This window comes from Melanostigma gelatinosum, assembly GCF_949748355.1.
Source record: "Melanostigma gelatinosum genome assembly, chromosome: 15".
Classification (NCBI taxonomy): Eukaryota; Metazoa; Chordata; class Actinopteri; order Perciformes; family Zoarcidae; genus Melanostigma; species Melanostigma gelatinosum.
In genome coordinates this window covers 17200364-17212563 of record NC_136648.1, presented here as the reverse complement: position 1 = coordinate 17212563, position 12200 = coordinate 17200364, and the positions used below count along the sequence as shown (strand labels likewise).

The following is a 12200-nucleotide window of genomic DNA, read 5'->3' as shown; positions in this document are numbered from 1 at the left end:
CCGCCTGGTCTACCATGGGTGACCGCTTAGCGACAGATCATACAATTTGTCTAGACCTTCCTATTTAACAAATCATCCCAAGGGGATCAGAAAAATCAAGGTTTAAAATTCCTGGCAGTAATTCTATGAGACTATTTAAGAATTATTGCCTTGGTGTTAAGGTGTTTCTAATATATTTAGGTTCCAGGTTGAAAAATACCAAAGTTCCCCTTTAACATCAGCAGTGTTAGTTAGCTGATGAAGATCAGTTGTTGAACAATGCATTATGTGCATTCATCTAATGTGCAAGGATGCAACAAAATTCAGTTTTACATATTCATTTTATTATCTTAAAACAAACTATATCAATAGGAACCAGGACACAGCCAGCAGTGGCACATCTAGGCCACTCACATGTTGATACCTGTGTGCACGACATATTCACACTGACAACTACAATTCTGCTTAAAAAAGGGGCTACACAAAAAAACTAATTTTATCACTCATGCGTTTGGATTAGCAAAGCATTTACATCTCAAATGTCTAAGTCAGAAGCCAACACTAAGATGGCCAAGTCATTTACTTGAAGTGCTATGTCAGTTAATACTGAATATGTGCTATTACTCTACTTGACCTGAAGCAATATGACTGATGCTTTTCATCTCAACCATGTAAACAATAAATACCCAATGTATTAAAAAGTACAGTAACAGAAATGCCTCCTGTAACACTGTATTGCAAATAATTCAAAATAATGCATTGGCTCAGAATCCAAAACTTCAAAAATATAAATTAACACAAATAAAACAGTGTATCACTAGTGACCTGAATGATATTGTGGCTTTTCAGAGACATTCCTTCCAGTCCTTTCCGAGGTGCCGATAAAATGTCACGGCTGTGCTGCAGCAGCCCTCATTGAGGCGAGAGCAGAGTGAATACGAACATGGAGCCTGTTCTCAAAGTCATAGCCGGCATAGTCCTCCTGCATAGTCCATGAAAAGAAACAAACAATCGAATCAAATGTTATATTTGTGCTTTGCAGTCAGCACACGTCAGACTGATCAATGCTCTCACTGCACAACCATGTAGCAGCATAGAAGCAGGGAGCCCACTGCTGCATGAGCTAAGGCATGCACAGCTGGCCGTTACAGCAGAGAGGGAGATCTGTCAGCTGCCCATCCCACGAACATCAGAGCTGTTGCACTAAACAACGCAACTCAGGTGGGTGAGGCTGGACTCAGTGCACCACAGGCAATGCAGATACCATGTAATGTACCGACATAGCCCTGTGGAACGGCATCCCCGCCATCTGTTTTGTCACAATTTTTCAGACCACACAAACCCAGTCTACATTCACGGCCTATGGAGTTGGTTGGCTGCTGTTTTCCCAGCTGTAACTAAGTTCCTTGACTTCAGAGGGAACCATGCATTTGGCTTGCCTTTACTTTATTGGTTACGCTCTTATCTGATCAAGTGTCCATCCTAAACACTTTGTTAAGAGATCTCCCCCAGGCTTCGTCAGTAAACTAATAATGAAGCCTGTTAGCGGAGAACTAGTCATGCTACAGACTACTTGGTGAATTCACAATCAATAAGCAAATGATAACCAGCACACATCTTTAGAAAGCATAGAGCAAAAAAGCACTGCAATTAAGAAACCTACTATACCTTAGCCTGAAGCATCAGCACTCTGCTCTTCCCTGCAGACTGGAAAAAAACAATAAAATATTTATGTGACTGTTCCACCATCTCAGGTAAGGGAAATAGCATCTCTTACCACCACACACACACACTTGCCTCTGGGCTGTTCAGCAGCACACAACCCAGTTCATAGCAGGAGTAGGGCTGCACATAAGAGTTGCTCAGACGACCAACCTCATCTCTTGCAGCCAGATGGAAAAACTACAAAGAAAGAGGGAGGAAAAGATCTGTGGTGACACTAGTTATTGTTATCTGTGGTGACACTAGTTATTGTTATCTGTGGTGACACTAGTTATTAGGTGTAGCTTTCATCACCACAGTAGTGACTTTCATGTGATGAGCATGCTGTTTAATTAAAACAATCCTACAACTACAACGGTAAGTGCAGTGTATCCTGTATTGCCTCATAATTCCACACCGCATTGCATTATTAAATTTGACATATAGGAGTACCTGAATGGCATCGTTGGTGTTTTGAAGACAGCCGTTTATGGCACCAAGAAGCAGGTTTTTCAGGCCTGTGCATGAGGCATCGTCGATCCTTTGCAGGACTAGAACAAGATAAATACAGTTATGCTACTCCCGATGACAACACACACTCGGCTGCTGATTAAAACATTTCATATGGAGTACCTTCTATCATTGTCTTAAGCTTGGCAGTGGAGCAGTTGGGCAGAGCTTTCCACAGGTAAAGAATCTCAATCACGGACAGGATGCAGAGTTCTTTGGATAGACTGGGGGTCCTTAGTTTCTCAGCCTGATAAAATATGTGCACACACTTATTCTCACTGTACTTTCACCAAAAAAAATGTGCAACGGACAATCAGCAGGACACGCACTCACCCTCTTGGTGGAGAACAACTCTATCTGATTGTTCTTGCGTTTGAAAAGTCTTTCAACATCCTTGAAAACCTTGACAGCTCCCTCCAGATCACCTGTGGCTCCTTGGCACACTACACAACACACAACAAAATATAACATGGATTATGAGCTGGTGCCAAACTCACAAGCATTGTCCTTAATTTCTTCTTTTGAACGGTTACCACCTCCAGTTAAATAGGCGTAATAGCACTGGGACCAGCGAGACTCGGTCTTCAGTCGCTCAAAGGCCCTGTAGGCTTCTCCGTAGTTCAGTTCGATCATGCTGCACCAACCTAAAAGGTCCAACAATCAGAAATCAGGATGCGGACCAGAGCTGAGCGAACTGGTTTGAAATGTGAGGGACACAAATAGTACCTATTTCATATAAACACACGTGCTGAATCTCCCTCTGGTCAGAGGCCAGATCTAAGGCATCACGGAAGGACGTCAAGGCACGACTTATCTCGCACTAGAAAGAGGAACTTTGTGGTGTGAGTGACAGTGTGAGGCAATATTGAGCTTTCTCAAGACAGGAGAACAGGCCACACGGCATGAGATAACAAAATGTACCGTTAACATATATTCACCTCGAGGCGCTGGACTCTGCCTTTGAAAAACATGAAGAGGGAGGAGTTTGGATAGGTAGCCTCCCTTTGTTGAAGAATGGATTTGGCCTCCATCAGGCCCGCCTGCGTGTCCGTGCCGTCCAGGGCAAAGAAGGGCTGCACTACTGTGTGATACCACAGGAGGGCCAGGCTAGAAGGGAAGGAGTGAGAGTGGAGAGATAATAATAATACATTTTATTTATATAGCGCTTTTCATGACACTCAAAGACACTTTACATTAAAATCATCATATATTAAAACAATACACTAAAAACAAAGTACACAATAATAGTCACATTAAAAGCAGTTTTGAACAGGTGAGTTTTGATTTGTGATTTGAATGTGGAAAGGTCAGCGCAATCTCGGATGTTTTTGGGGAGAGAGTTCCAGAGGGAGGGGGCAGATATGGAGAAGGCTCTGTCGCCCCATGTCCGGTGCTTGGTCCTGAGCGGAAGGGACAGGAGGTTGGCATCAGAGGAGCGGAGCCGGCGGGATGGAGTGTGGTGGTGAAGCAGGTCGGTGAGGTCGGAGGGGGCCTGATTGTGGAGGGCTTTGTGAGTAAGGAGAAGGATTTTGTATTGGATCCGTTGTGGGACGGGGAGCCAGTGGAGGTTCTGGAGAACAGGGGTGATGTGGTCACGGGAGCGGGTGTGGGTGAGCAGGCGAGCAGCAGAGTTCTGGATGTACTGGAGTTTATTTTGGATTTTGGATGATGTGCCGTAAAGAATGCTGTTGCAGTAGTCGATTCTGGAGGTGATGAAGGCGTGGATCAGAGTTTCAGCAGCAGATGAGGAGAGTGATGGGCGGAGACGAGCGATGTTTTTTAAGTGGAAAAAGGCAGTTCTGGTGATTTGTTTGACGAGGTGTTCAAAGGAGAGGTTGCTGTCAAACATGACTCCAAGGTTGCGGATGTGTGGGGAGGGAGACAGAGTGGAGTTGTCGATGGTGAGGCAGAAGTTGTGACAGGTTTTAGACACCATGTGGTATGAAATCACAACAATTTGGATGGATTTTGGTTGAAACGGTTGATAAAGTGACATGCTGAATAGCAAAGTGTAGCTTTACGATTGTTTAATTAATCAACATAGCCATGACCACATTTCCACTGTTTAAGAAAAAGGGTTAAGTAACATAGTTGCCAACGTCTTCAAGGAATAAGAAAGAACAGAAGGCAGCACTTGTTACTTTGTCATGTTGCTTACGAATGCACGAGTTAGATCGTGTTGAAGCTACAGCCAAAATACAGATACACAAACGTGGTCACTCACGTAGCTAAGGGGGCCTTCATGTCCCGACTTTCACTGGCGTACGTGAGCGCCGACAGGCCTTGAAGGCGGTCGCCAGGGAAGCCCAGCAGATTGACGATCTTCAGGAGGTGCGGCGGCACCATCGAGATGCAGAGGTGGAAGAGGCCGTAACCGAAGCTGACCGCACCTTTTAGGCGATCCAGAGCCTCTGGGCTGATGCCGTCCGGCCTCAGGGACGGGCTCGGCCCAGGCGAAGAGGAGCGGTCGTGGTTGGACAGAGATGGAGGCGCCGTCGCTTGCTGTTCAGAGGCTCGTCTTCTTCTGCCCTCCTGCAGGTGCGTGATGTCGCTGTAACATTTGTTGTACATCTTCCAGGCTTTACGGAGGATCCAGCCTCCTTTGATGTATGCTGCCGGGAGATTGAAGCTGAGGTCAGTGACACATGCTATGCAAAATTGTTTTAAAAAATGTGTATACAAAACTGCAAATGTGCAGCGTTAACCGACAAGTGCTGCCGAGCGGTTTCCTTACATGACAGCTCTTGTTTGATGAAAGACAACACTGCAAGGTAAACTTGGCAGTCGGCAATGATGATCTGCCTCTGGAGTCGATCCACTGCAGCCACCCCGGACCTCTGAGAGTCCATCTGCCCACACAAACAGCTCACACTTGTAGACGGATGTAACAGGCAAGCTAACATACATAACCTGGTCTTTATGGTCCATGAATATATCATATATACATTCTGTTGAATTAAATGCTGGAAGAGGGTTACTCACACTCCTCTTGAGCTTGTTTTTAATGGTCTCAATGACACCATTGTTCTCACTCTCACACAGTCTCTCCGTGGCTTTGAGGTCCTCAAAGGCCATCTGCATTTTCTCCTCCTCAAACGTCATCATGGCATTCTACAAAAAAGGGAAGCCAAAATAAACAATCCTGTTATTTACGTTCAGTCTGTTCAAAATACTCTCGTCCATAAACCAACATCACCATTCAAACGTTAATATGATCCTGAACATAACTTGACATTCAGATGGCAAATGTTCTTCATTTTGCGGAGCTCTGATAAATAGACCAGTAGTTCATTCTCAGTTAAAAGAAAATAGGAGAACATTATTTTCCAGCACAACACAAGGTTCACCAGGACATTTGACTCTTGATTTACATGCGTTTTCCATGACTGGAATTTGTTTTCCAGGATTTTCACTGTGCTGAGGTACCAGGTCTCTGGCTATCTCAAACAAGTCATGTGGTCCTTTCATGCGTTTTACACTGTTCAAATAAATAGAGAGGAAAATTATAAAAGATTGATGAAGATTTCCCCTTGTATGTCGATCATTCTTCATCTGCTCACTTAAGAGGTCAAAGCTCACACATCGCGTGTCCTGCGTTTTCAGAGAACACTGAAGGTGGCAGCAAGTACTCTAAGTTAAGAGAATAACGGTCTGTTGACTGACTGGATCTCGACAGCTTCAGTATACCAGAAGATTATTTCATCAACTCCTTGTTTTGTCGAAAAGTTCACAATGCAGGCTCAACTATTGTATACGTTTATTTCAAACGAATGGTAATCTCTGAACATGCATCTACAGTTGTTTATTTGGGAGGGTTGCACTCCTAATTCATTTCAATGACAACTTCCTCTTGTTCCTTTGAGTTTCAACCCACTTTTTGAAAAGGAATCAATTAAAAAAAAAAAAAAAACAAGTCTGGCATCTCGCCAGGAACATGAGGGGAAATTCCTTAAACGAAAGTGCTTTTTAAAGTGGAATTTACCATCATTTCTTTGTCAGCATTTGGACCATGAGGTAAACAGTAGAGCGCTGCAAAAGGATGTTACTTCTTAACTCACCAGAAAACTCACAAAACTGGCCCCGAAACTCATCAGAGGACTGTGGTTCCTGAAACAGAGGGTAAAGAATAGTGACGAGACGTGCATGTGTGTGTGCGCATGTGCGTGTGTGTGTGTGTAACAGATCTAGATGCCAACAAAGATTATGAGTGGAATGACAAAAATGTGTCAAGCCGGTTCCATGCACCAAGCACTAGATGGATTCACTGTAACGACATGAAGTCAGACAAAAGACTAAATGTGATTTATTAGGAATGTGGAAATAATCTTGGAGATAATCTCTCACACCCATAATGCAATGCACAGAGCCACCTTAAGAGACGTAAGAAAACCTTATCAGGAAACTGGTCAACACAGAGTCATCCTCAGTCGCTATGCAATGCATAGTTCACTTCCCTCCATCTTTGTTGCTGCTGTTGTGCAATCAAAAACAGTATGACACCTAGTGCTAAACATAATTAGCGGAGGTGACATTTGAGCTTCCACCAGGGGTTAGGACACATAGGGTTTGCCCTTCTGTGGCATCTACATTCAAGTTGAAAGCAAACCTTTTACTAGAGATCGTCAGCGTTTAGAACAACAGCGTAGCACGACTTAATGTACCGGTATTCAAAATCCTGCAACCAGACTATGGTCCGAGTGTGTGCTGACCCCCTTTGCACAAATACTATGCGTACTTGTGACCCTTAGCAGGCTGTTTATAATGAGGTCACCCAAACCAGTTTGTCCGTTTCAATTGAATAGCCCTTTAAAAAAGGTAAAACAAAAAGGTAATGTAAAAAAAAAACATTATTTAGCATAGAAAAAAGAAATCCTGTAAATCGTCTCGTATGCCCTGTGGATGAGGTCTCAGGATGGGAACCACTGGGTTATTAGCTCATTTAATCTTTACATACTTAATTACTTGGTCAACTTGGTTCTGGACAACAAGCATACACAGACGCGTGCGACCATCCAGCAATTGACAGGCGGTTGTGGTGTGAACAAACCAGCTGGGCCAAGATGAGACATTGAACACAAACCTGTTCATAAGTGAAAGCCAGCTGACATAGCTGGCATGAGAAGAACGCTAACCTATCAAGCATTCATTATGTGTAAACATTTGCATACTATTTACACTGATTAGTGGAACAGCTGTCACACCCACACACACACACAGAGAGCAAGACTATTCTAACAAAGTCATTAGACTGCTGGAGCTTTCCAAGTCACACAGTGGGTGTGTATATATTTGCCCAGGGTATTTAAACGAGCTTGTGACCTGACCATAGGGTACAAGGATGTTGTGGTTTTTGTGTTGCACGCTAAGCAAAGACAGTGAAGTGAACACGTGTGTCTCTGGCTTCCACTTGGGTTGGTTGACCACAGTAGTTGTGGACACAATGCCTTTACATTTGTAACACCCTCCCCTGTAGAGATAATTCAAGTATCGATCACTGAAATGTTTCCCAGACGTCAAACTAGACAGACATCTTGCCTCATTGTCTCTAGACACTCACAGACCTGTATAATCTGAAGTGCTCGTCGCTCTCCTTGAATCCATTGTTGAGGAGCATATTGATTCCTTTCAGCGCCATCTCTGCCTCGTTCAGGTCGTCCGTCTTGTCATCCGCCACGCTGCCCGGGGCCGGTTCTGTTGGGTCCGCCATTGAGACACACGGTACCGGAGGAGAAGCGCTGGAAAGCGGCTGCGGAGAAGGAGAGGTGCGGTCTGGCTCGCGAGCTACTCACACAGGCACAACAGTCTCAGCCGGTGGCACAGTTTAGAGCAAACTCAGTCATGTTCACCGTCTGACGCGAGGAGACTGATAAGCGAACAGGTCCAAATGACTAACGGCTCACCAACGTTACATGAGCGCGTGTGTTAGACGCTGGTTGTTCCGTATTCTGCCGGTGGTTCGAGTGGTCCCGTGCAGACAGGAAATGTGCTGCCTTTGCGTGCTATCGGAATTATCGGCTTTCCGATCAAACGCGAGACGCGACTACGCAATAATCAGCTGAGGTGGGGCTTTCAAACGGAGAAAAGTCTAGTGCGCTTTGTCGGGTCATAATTGTCCGAGTAGGTTAAAATGTTGTGACATTTCACAGGATGAGGAGGCGTAACGTTGCAGTCTTTAAACAAGCATATCATCACATAAGGGATAAAGATAGAAAATATATAAGAGCATTGCGGTGGTAGCTGTCTGTCTATTATCAATCGATTTATTTAACACACTTTTCAAATCTCTACTTCGAGCAGAATAAAGCATTCTACTTTAAACTGATAATGATCTTATGATTTAGCATTACAAATGGTGGGAATACAGCTCAGATGATGCTTTTCAGAAAGGTTGTTGATGAGCATCTCTACAAATGTTATCTGTTACACACAGGGATTATACATTACATTACATCATACATTATTTTTCCACGACATATTTTTCCACAAGAGTTTCCTCTGTACAATTACTGACGAATTACTGCTATCTTTACATGGATTCGAAATGAATTATGAAATTCAATTAAGTAAATATGTGTAAGTATGAGTCATAGGATTACTTTTGTGCTTTTGTTCACCAGCAAAGTTCACGTAATTATGTTCTGTTCGGGTACTGTGGTGCTAGGTCAGTCCTGCACAAAAGAGGAAAAGGCCGAAGCCTCGAAAGGATGAAGAAACAGGTGGTGATGAAGTGACTGAAAGGGAAGTAAATAAAAGATATTATCCAATATATCACAACTGATATCACACACAACTAGATGTCTGTGCAAGTCACTTCTTTTGGTCACAAACCGTTCATGCTATCTGGTGGAGTTACACTCCAGCAAGTTTCTACAGAAGCACAATCATAGGAAACTTTCATCTAAAAATGAAATGGTCCACGGTTTTCAATGTTATATATTACATTTGTTGAAAAGTGAACTCAGGTGTCATTATGACAAATGTCAATATTGAAGGATCACTGATGACAAAATACATATAGTTATGTGTTGTACTTTATAATGGACACATTTTAGAAAAATGTATTTTCGGGTTGTGTTATAAAATGCATGACAGCTCACATAAAGCAACCGCTGGTACAATGCTATCAAATATGTTCGACCTTTAGGGATGGACACCTTGTCAAAAATCACTACGAGCATTATTCCCCTTAGATGGGACCGAACAACCCAACTTGGCTCACTGTGTGTATACACTGCACGCTTTCGGTCATACTTTATCACGTGCTTTATTTTGATAGCTGTTGCCTGTTACCATGACGTGAGACATTGTTAAAATGATCAATTTCCCCTGTGCTTTTCCTGACAAGTCAAAATGTCTGCTTTGAAAAATTGTCTATTGTGTTCAGGTTGTGGACTCTTCTCATGTCTCTGTGTTTACATCCTCGTTTCCTTTCATAGCCTCCTGCCCTAGCGTCTTTAGTCCCTCCCACAGGAGATGCGAGCGGAGGAGGCAAGGAAGAGACACGAGGAGATAGGAGTCGAGGCAACAGGCAAAGAACAAAATGAGACATGAGTGAGTGCAATTTAACAATTAATACCCGGGTGTCTGAAAAACTGCATGATCCCAAGACAAAAGATATTTTTCAAGAATTACTTATGTCACTGAGGAGTATTTATAAAGAACATTAATTACAAATTAGTGGTCACAAGACAGGAATGCATGTAAAAAATCATCATGTCCAATCATCATGCATATTTTTTCATTTGTTACACATTTTTAACAAATGCACAAAGCAAGTCAGTAAAAATTTGCTGGGGAGTTTAAATACATCAAATACATGTTTTTTGTTGTATTACTATCAATATTATAGTAATATGGGCTAAATGGTCCCAAATATGACTTGTGAGACTTATTATAAGCTAATGGCATCTATATTGTTTTCAGCTCATAGACAATGCTCCACAAACTTCATGCTGTTGTCTTGCGTAACTGACATGAACATCCTCATGCATGGAAAAGGAATGCAAAATGGAGAATGAATTCAGAACAACAGAAATACAGTGGTGAAAACCATGTGATTTCATGGCCTGTGTGAAGACTCCATGACTACCAACCAGTTCAAATGCAGATCTCTATATGCTGGCATGTGGATATGTATGTAAAACAGCTGGGCAGCCCCTGAAATGTCACTAAACTGAGCATCGTGGTTGTAAACGTAATTATTGTAGTCGAAACATTCCAACAAACAAACAAAAAAAACTCACAACGATGATCTACATTAAAGCACCATCAAAAAGGCATCATTTAGTTTTCTTCTTAAAGTGCTGGGTTGATCCTACTGACCAATCACAAGCACGTTCAGAAGCATTTCATTGTCGCCAGAAAATCGATGAAGCAACACATCAGACTTTAAAACAACTGTTAGATATGTGAAGTGGTGCCCTGATACATGATTTTATCACAAAATAAATACAGAAATGTTGAACCGAGCAGCAAATGGTATGAACCTGTAAGCTGCTGCTCATATCTCTATTTTACACACACACACACACACACACACACTGAATTGCACACCTCATAAAATCCACATTCTTACACACAAACACATTCGCTGTCTTGGTAACAGATTGCACATGGCTGGCGGTGGACGTGGTCCCAAGGTTTGTTTCATGATGATGCGGTGAGACGTTCAGCCTGGACACTCTTTGAGGTTGACCGGACCGAACACACCTGACGGCCTGTCGAAAGAGACCGAGTCACCGTTGATCCTCATATCCTGGATGCATCCCACAAAGGACGACGTGACGGGGAGCGCCTGTTGCATTGCCATCTCTGCAGCAGAAAGGTACATGAGGTGAATATGTGAGAATGTATGTATGAATAAACTGAACAAACATTTCAATAACTAGATTAACTCTCAGAATTTCTTTTAAATTATGATTATTATTTTTAATTGTGTAGAAAAGTGAGTACAAAACAAGTGCAGACAAGTACATAAACACATATATGAGCCAAGAAATTATACAAAGACAAAGTGTGTGTGTGTGTGTGTGTGTGTGTTTATGTCTATTTATGTGTGATCCATTTGATGGGTGAGTGAGGGGTGTCGGTTGAGGTTAGATAGTAATATGGGATATATTTCAATCTCCACAATACACAATACACAAATACATATACACAAATATATATATATATACACACACATAATCAAAATAACTAGATTAACTCTCAAATGAACAGGTTAATACTCACCAGGAATGCCACCCACATACAATGAGTCTTTGGTCAAAGGTATAGTGGACGAAGGCGGTCCTATCTTGTAATGGTCCATTGTGTCCACGTGCAGTTGCACAACATTTTTCCTCTTGATCACTAGAAGACACATGGACAGCGACTTAATGCAAAATACCATTTATATCAGTGTCCTAATAAATTCTAAAAGCACTTTTGTTGATGTCTTTCACGACTGTGTGCATTTTACCTGAAATTTTATGAAACAATCCATCACATAAAGAAGCTTTCGGCTTCACCGACACCCTGAATTCCCCTTTGCCATTGTTGGCTTGTGCCACCACCTGTGAATGGGAGCAAGTTCAAACACAGTGCTATTAATCACATGGATGGGGAACGCATTTCATGTAAAGATATCTTTACAGTCTAAGTTAAATGTAAGATCTGCTCTGTAATGTTGAAGTCCCATAAACAAAGACACAGGCAGTTAGAGATGTGTTTTACCAATCCAGACCCGGTTCAACTGAGTCTCTACTTTCCAAAAACTAACATTTTGGGTCACGAGTATCCAGCCAGGAAAAAAACCCCAGCTGATGTAGCGTCTTGAAACTGACTGTTAGGCCTCACCTCTCCTCTGAGCATGTAGACAGTGAGATAGTGGCCCATTGCAGGTCCATATTGGTTCCAGCTGGAATCACCAACATGTAGCAGGAGTCCAGTCGGGCTACGCGGACGGATATTAAACAGCAGCTCAAAGCTGGAGCCCACAGTATAGGAGTCATCTGAGGAACAAAACACAA

The 12200-nt window shown here is 42.7% G+C and overlaps 2 protein-coding genes across 3 annotated transcripts in view; both read right to left on the bottom strand.

Annotated features, from left to right (window-relative positions):
* Window positions 1–389: 389 nt before the first annotated feature.
* Window positions 390–8116, bottom strand: LOC306789671 (tetratricopeptide repeat protein 39C-like). Its single transcript, XM_079285743.1, has 14 exons — window positions 7752–8116; window positions 6249–6297; window positions 5173–5301; window positions 4925–5039; window positions 4415–4802; window positions 3129–3297; window positions 2917–3010; window positions 2727–2834; window positions 2524–2633; window positions 2314–2437; window positions 2134–2231; window positions 1777–1881; window positions 1648–1686; window positions 390–961 (listed from the first exon to the last, which is right to left on the bottom strand). The coding sequence occupies exons 1-14, from the start codon at window positions 7895–7897 to the stop codon at window positions 869–871; spliced, it is 1767 nt and encodes a 588-aa protein (XP_079141869.1). The 5' UTR covers window positions 7898–8116; the 3' UTR covers window positions 390–868.
* A 1199-nt stretch (window positions 8117–9315) lies between these two features.
* The window catches only part of LOC306789682 (laminin subunit alpha-3-like), a 51717-nt gene continuing 48832 nt past the window's right edge, over window positions 9316–12200 (bottom strand). The window contains exons 74-77 of one of the 2 annotated variants that reach the window (XM_079285758.1): window positions 12028–12182; window positions 11651–11744; window positions 11422–11541; window positions 9316–11001 (exon numbers count right to left, since the gene is read on the bottom strand). In XM_079285758.1, the coding sequence (XP_079141884.1) occupies window positions 10859–11001; window positions 11422–11541; window positions 11651–11744; window positions 12028–12182 (512 nt within the window). In that variant the 3' untranslated portion in view covers window positions 9316–10858. The remainder of the gene's footprint in view (window positions 11002–11421; window positions 11542–11650; window positions 11745–12027; window positions 12183–12200) is intronic. The other variant, XM_079285759.1, reaches the window with a different exon arrangement.

Bases quoted from the DNA above. Each gene is read 5' to 3' on its own strand.
- LOC306789671 (XM_079285743.1), bottom strand. From the start codon at position 7,897: ATGGCGGACCCAACAGAACCGGCCCCGGGCAGCGTGGCGGATGACAAG. The intron at 2,634-2,726 runs GTGGTAACCGTT...TGTGTTGTGTAG, and splicing joins TTACGCCTATTTAACTGGAG to TGTGCCAAGGAGCCACAGGT. The intron at 2,232-2,313 runs GTACTCCATATG...ATCTTGTTCTAG, and splicing joins GCTTAAGACAATGATAGAAG to TCCTGCAAAGGATCGACGAT.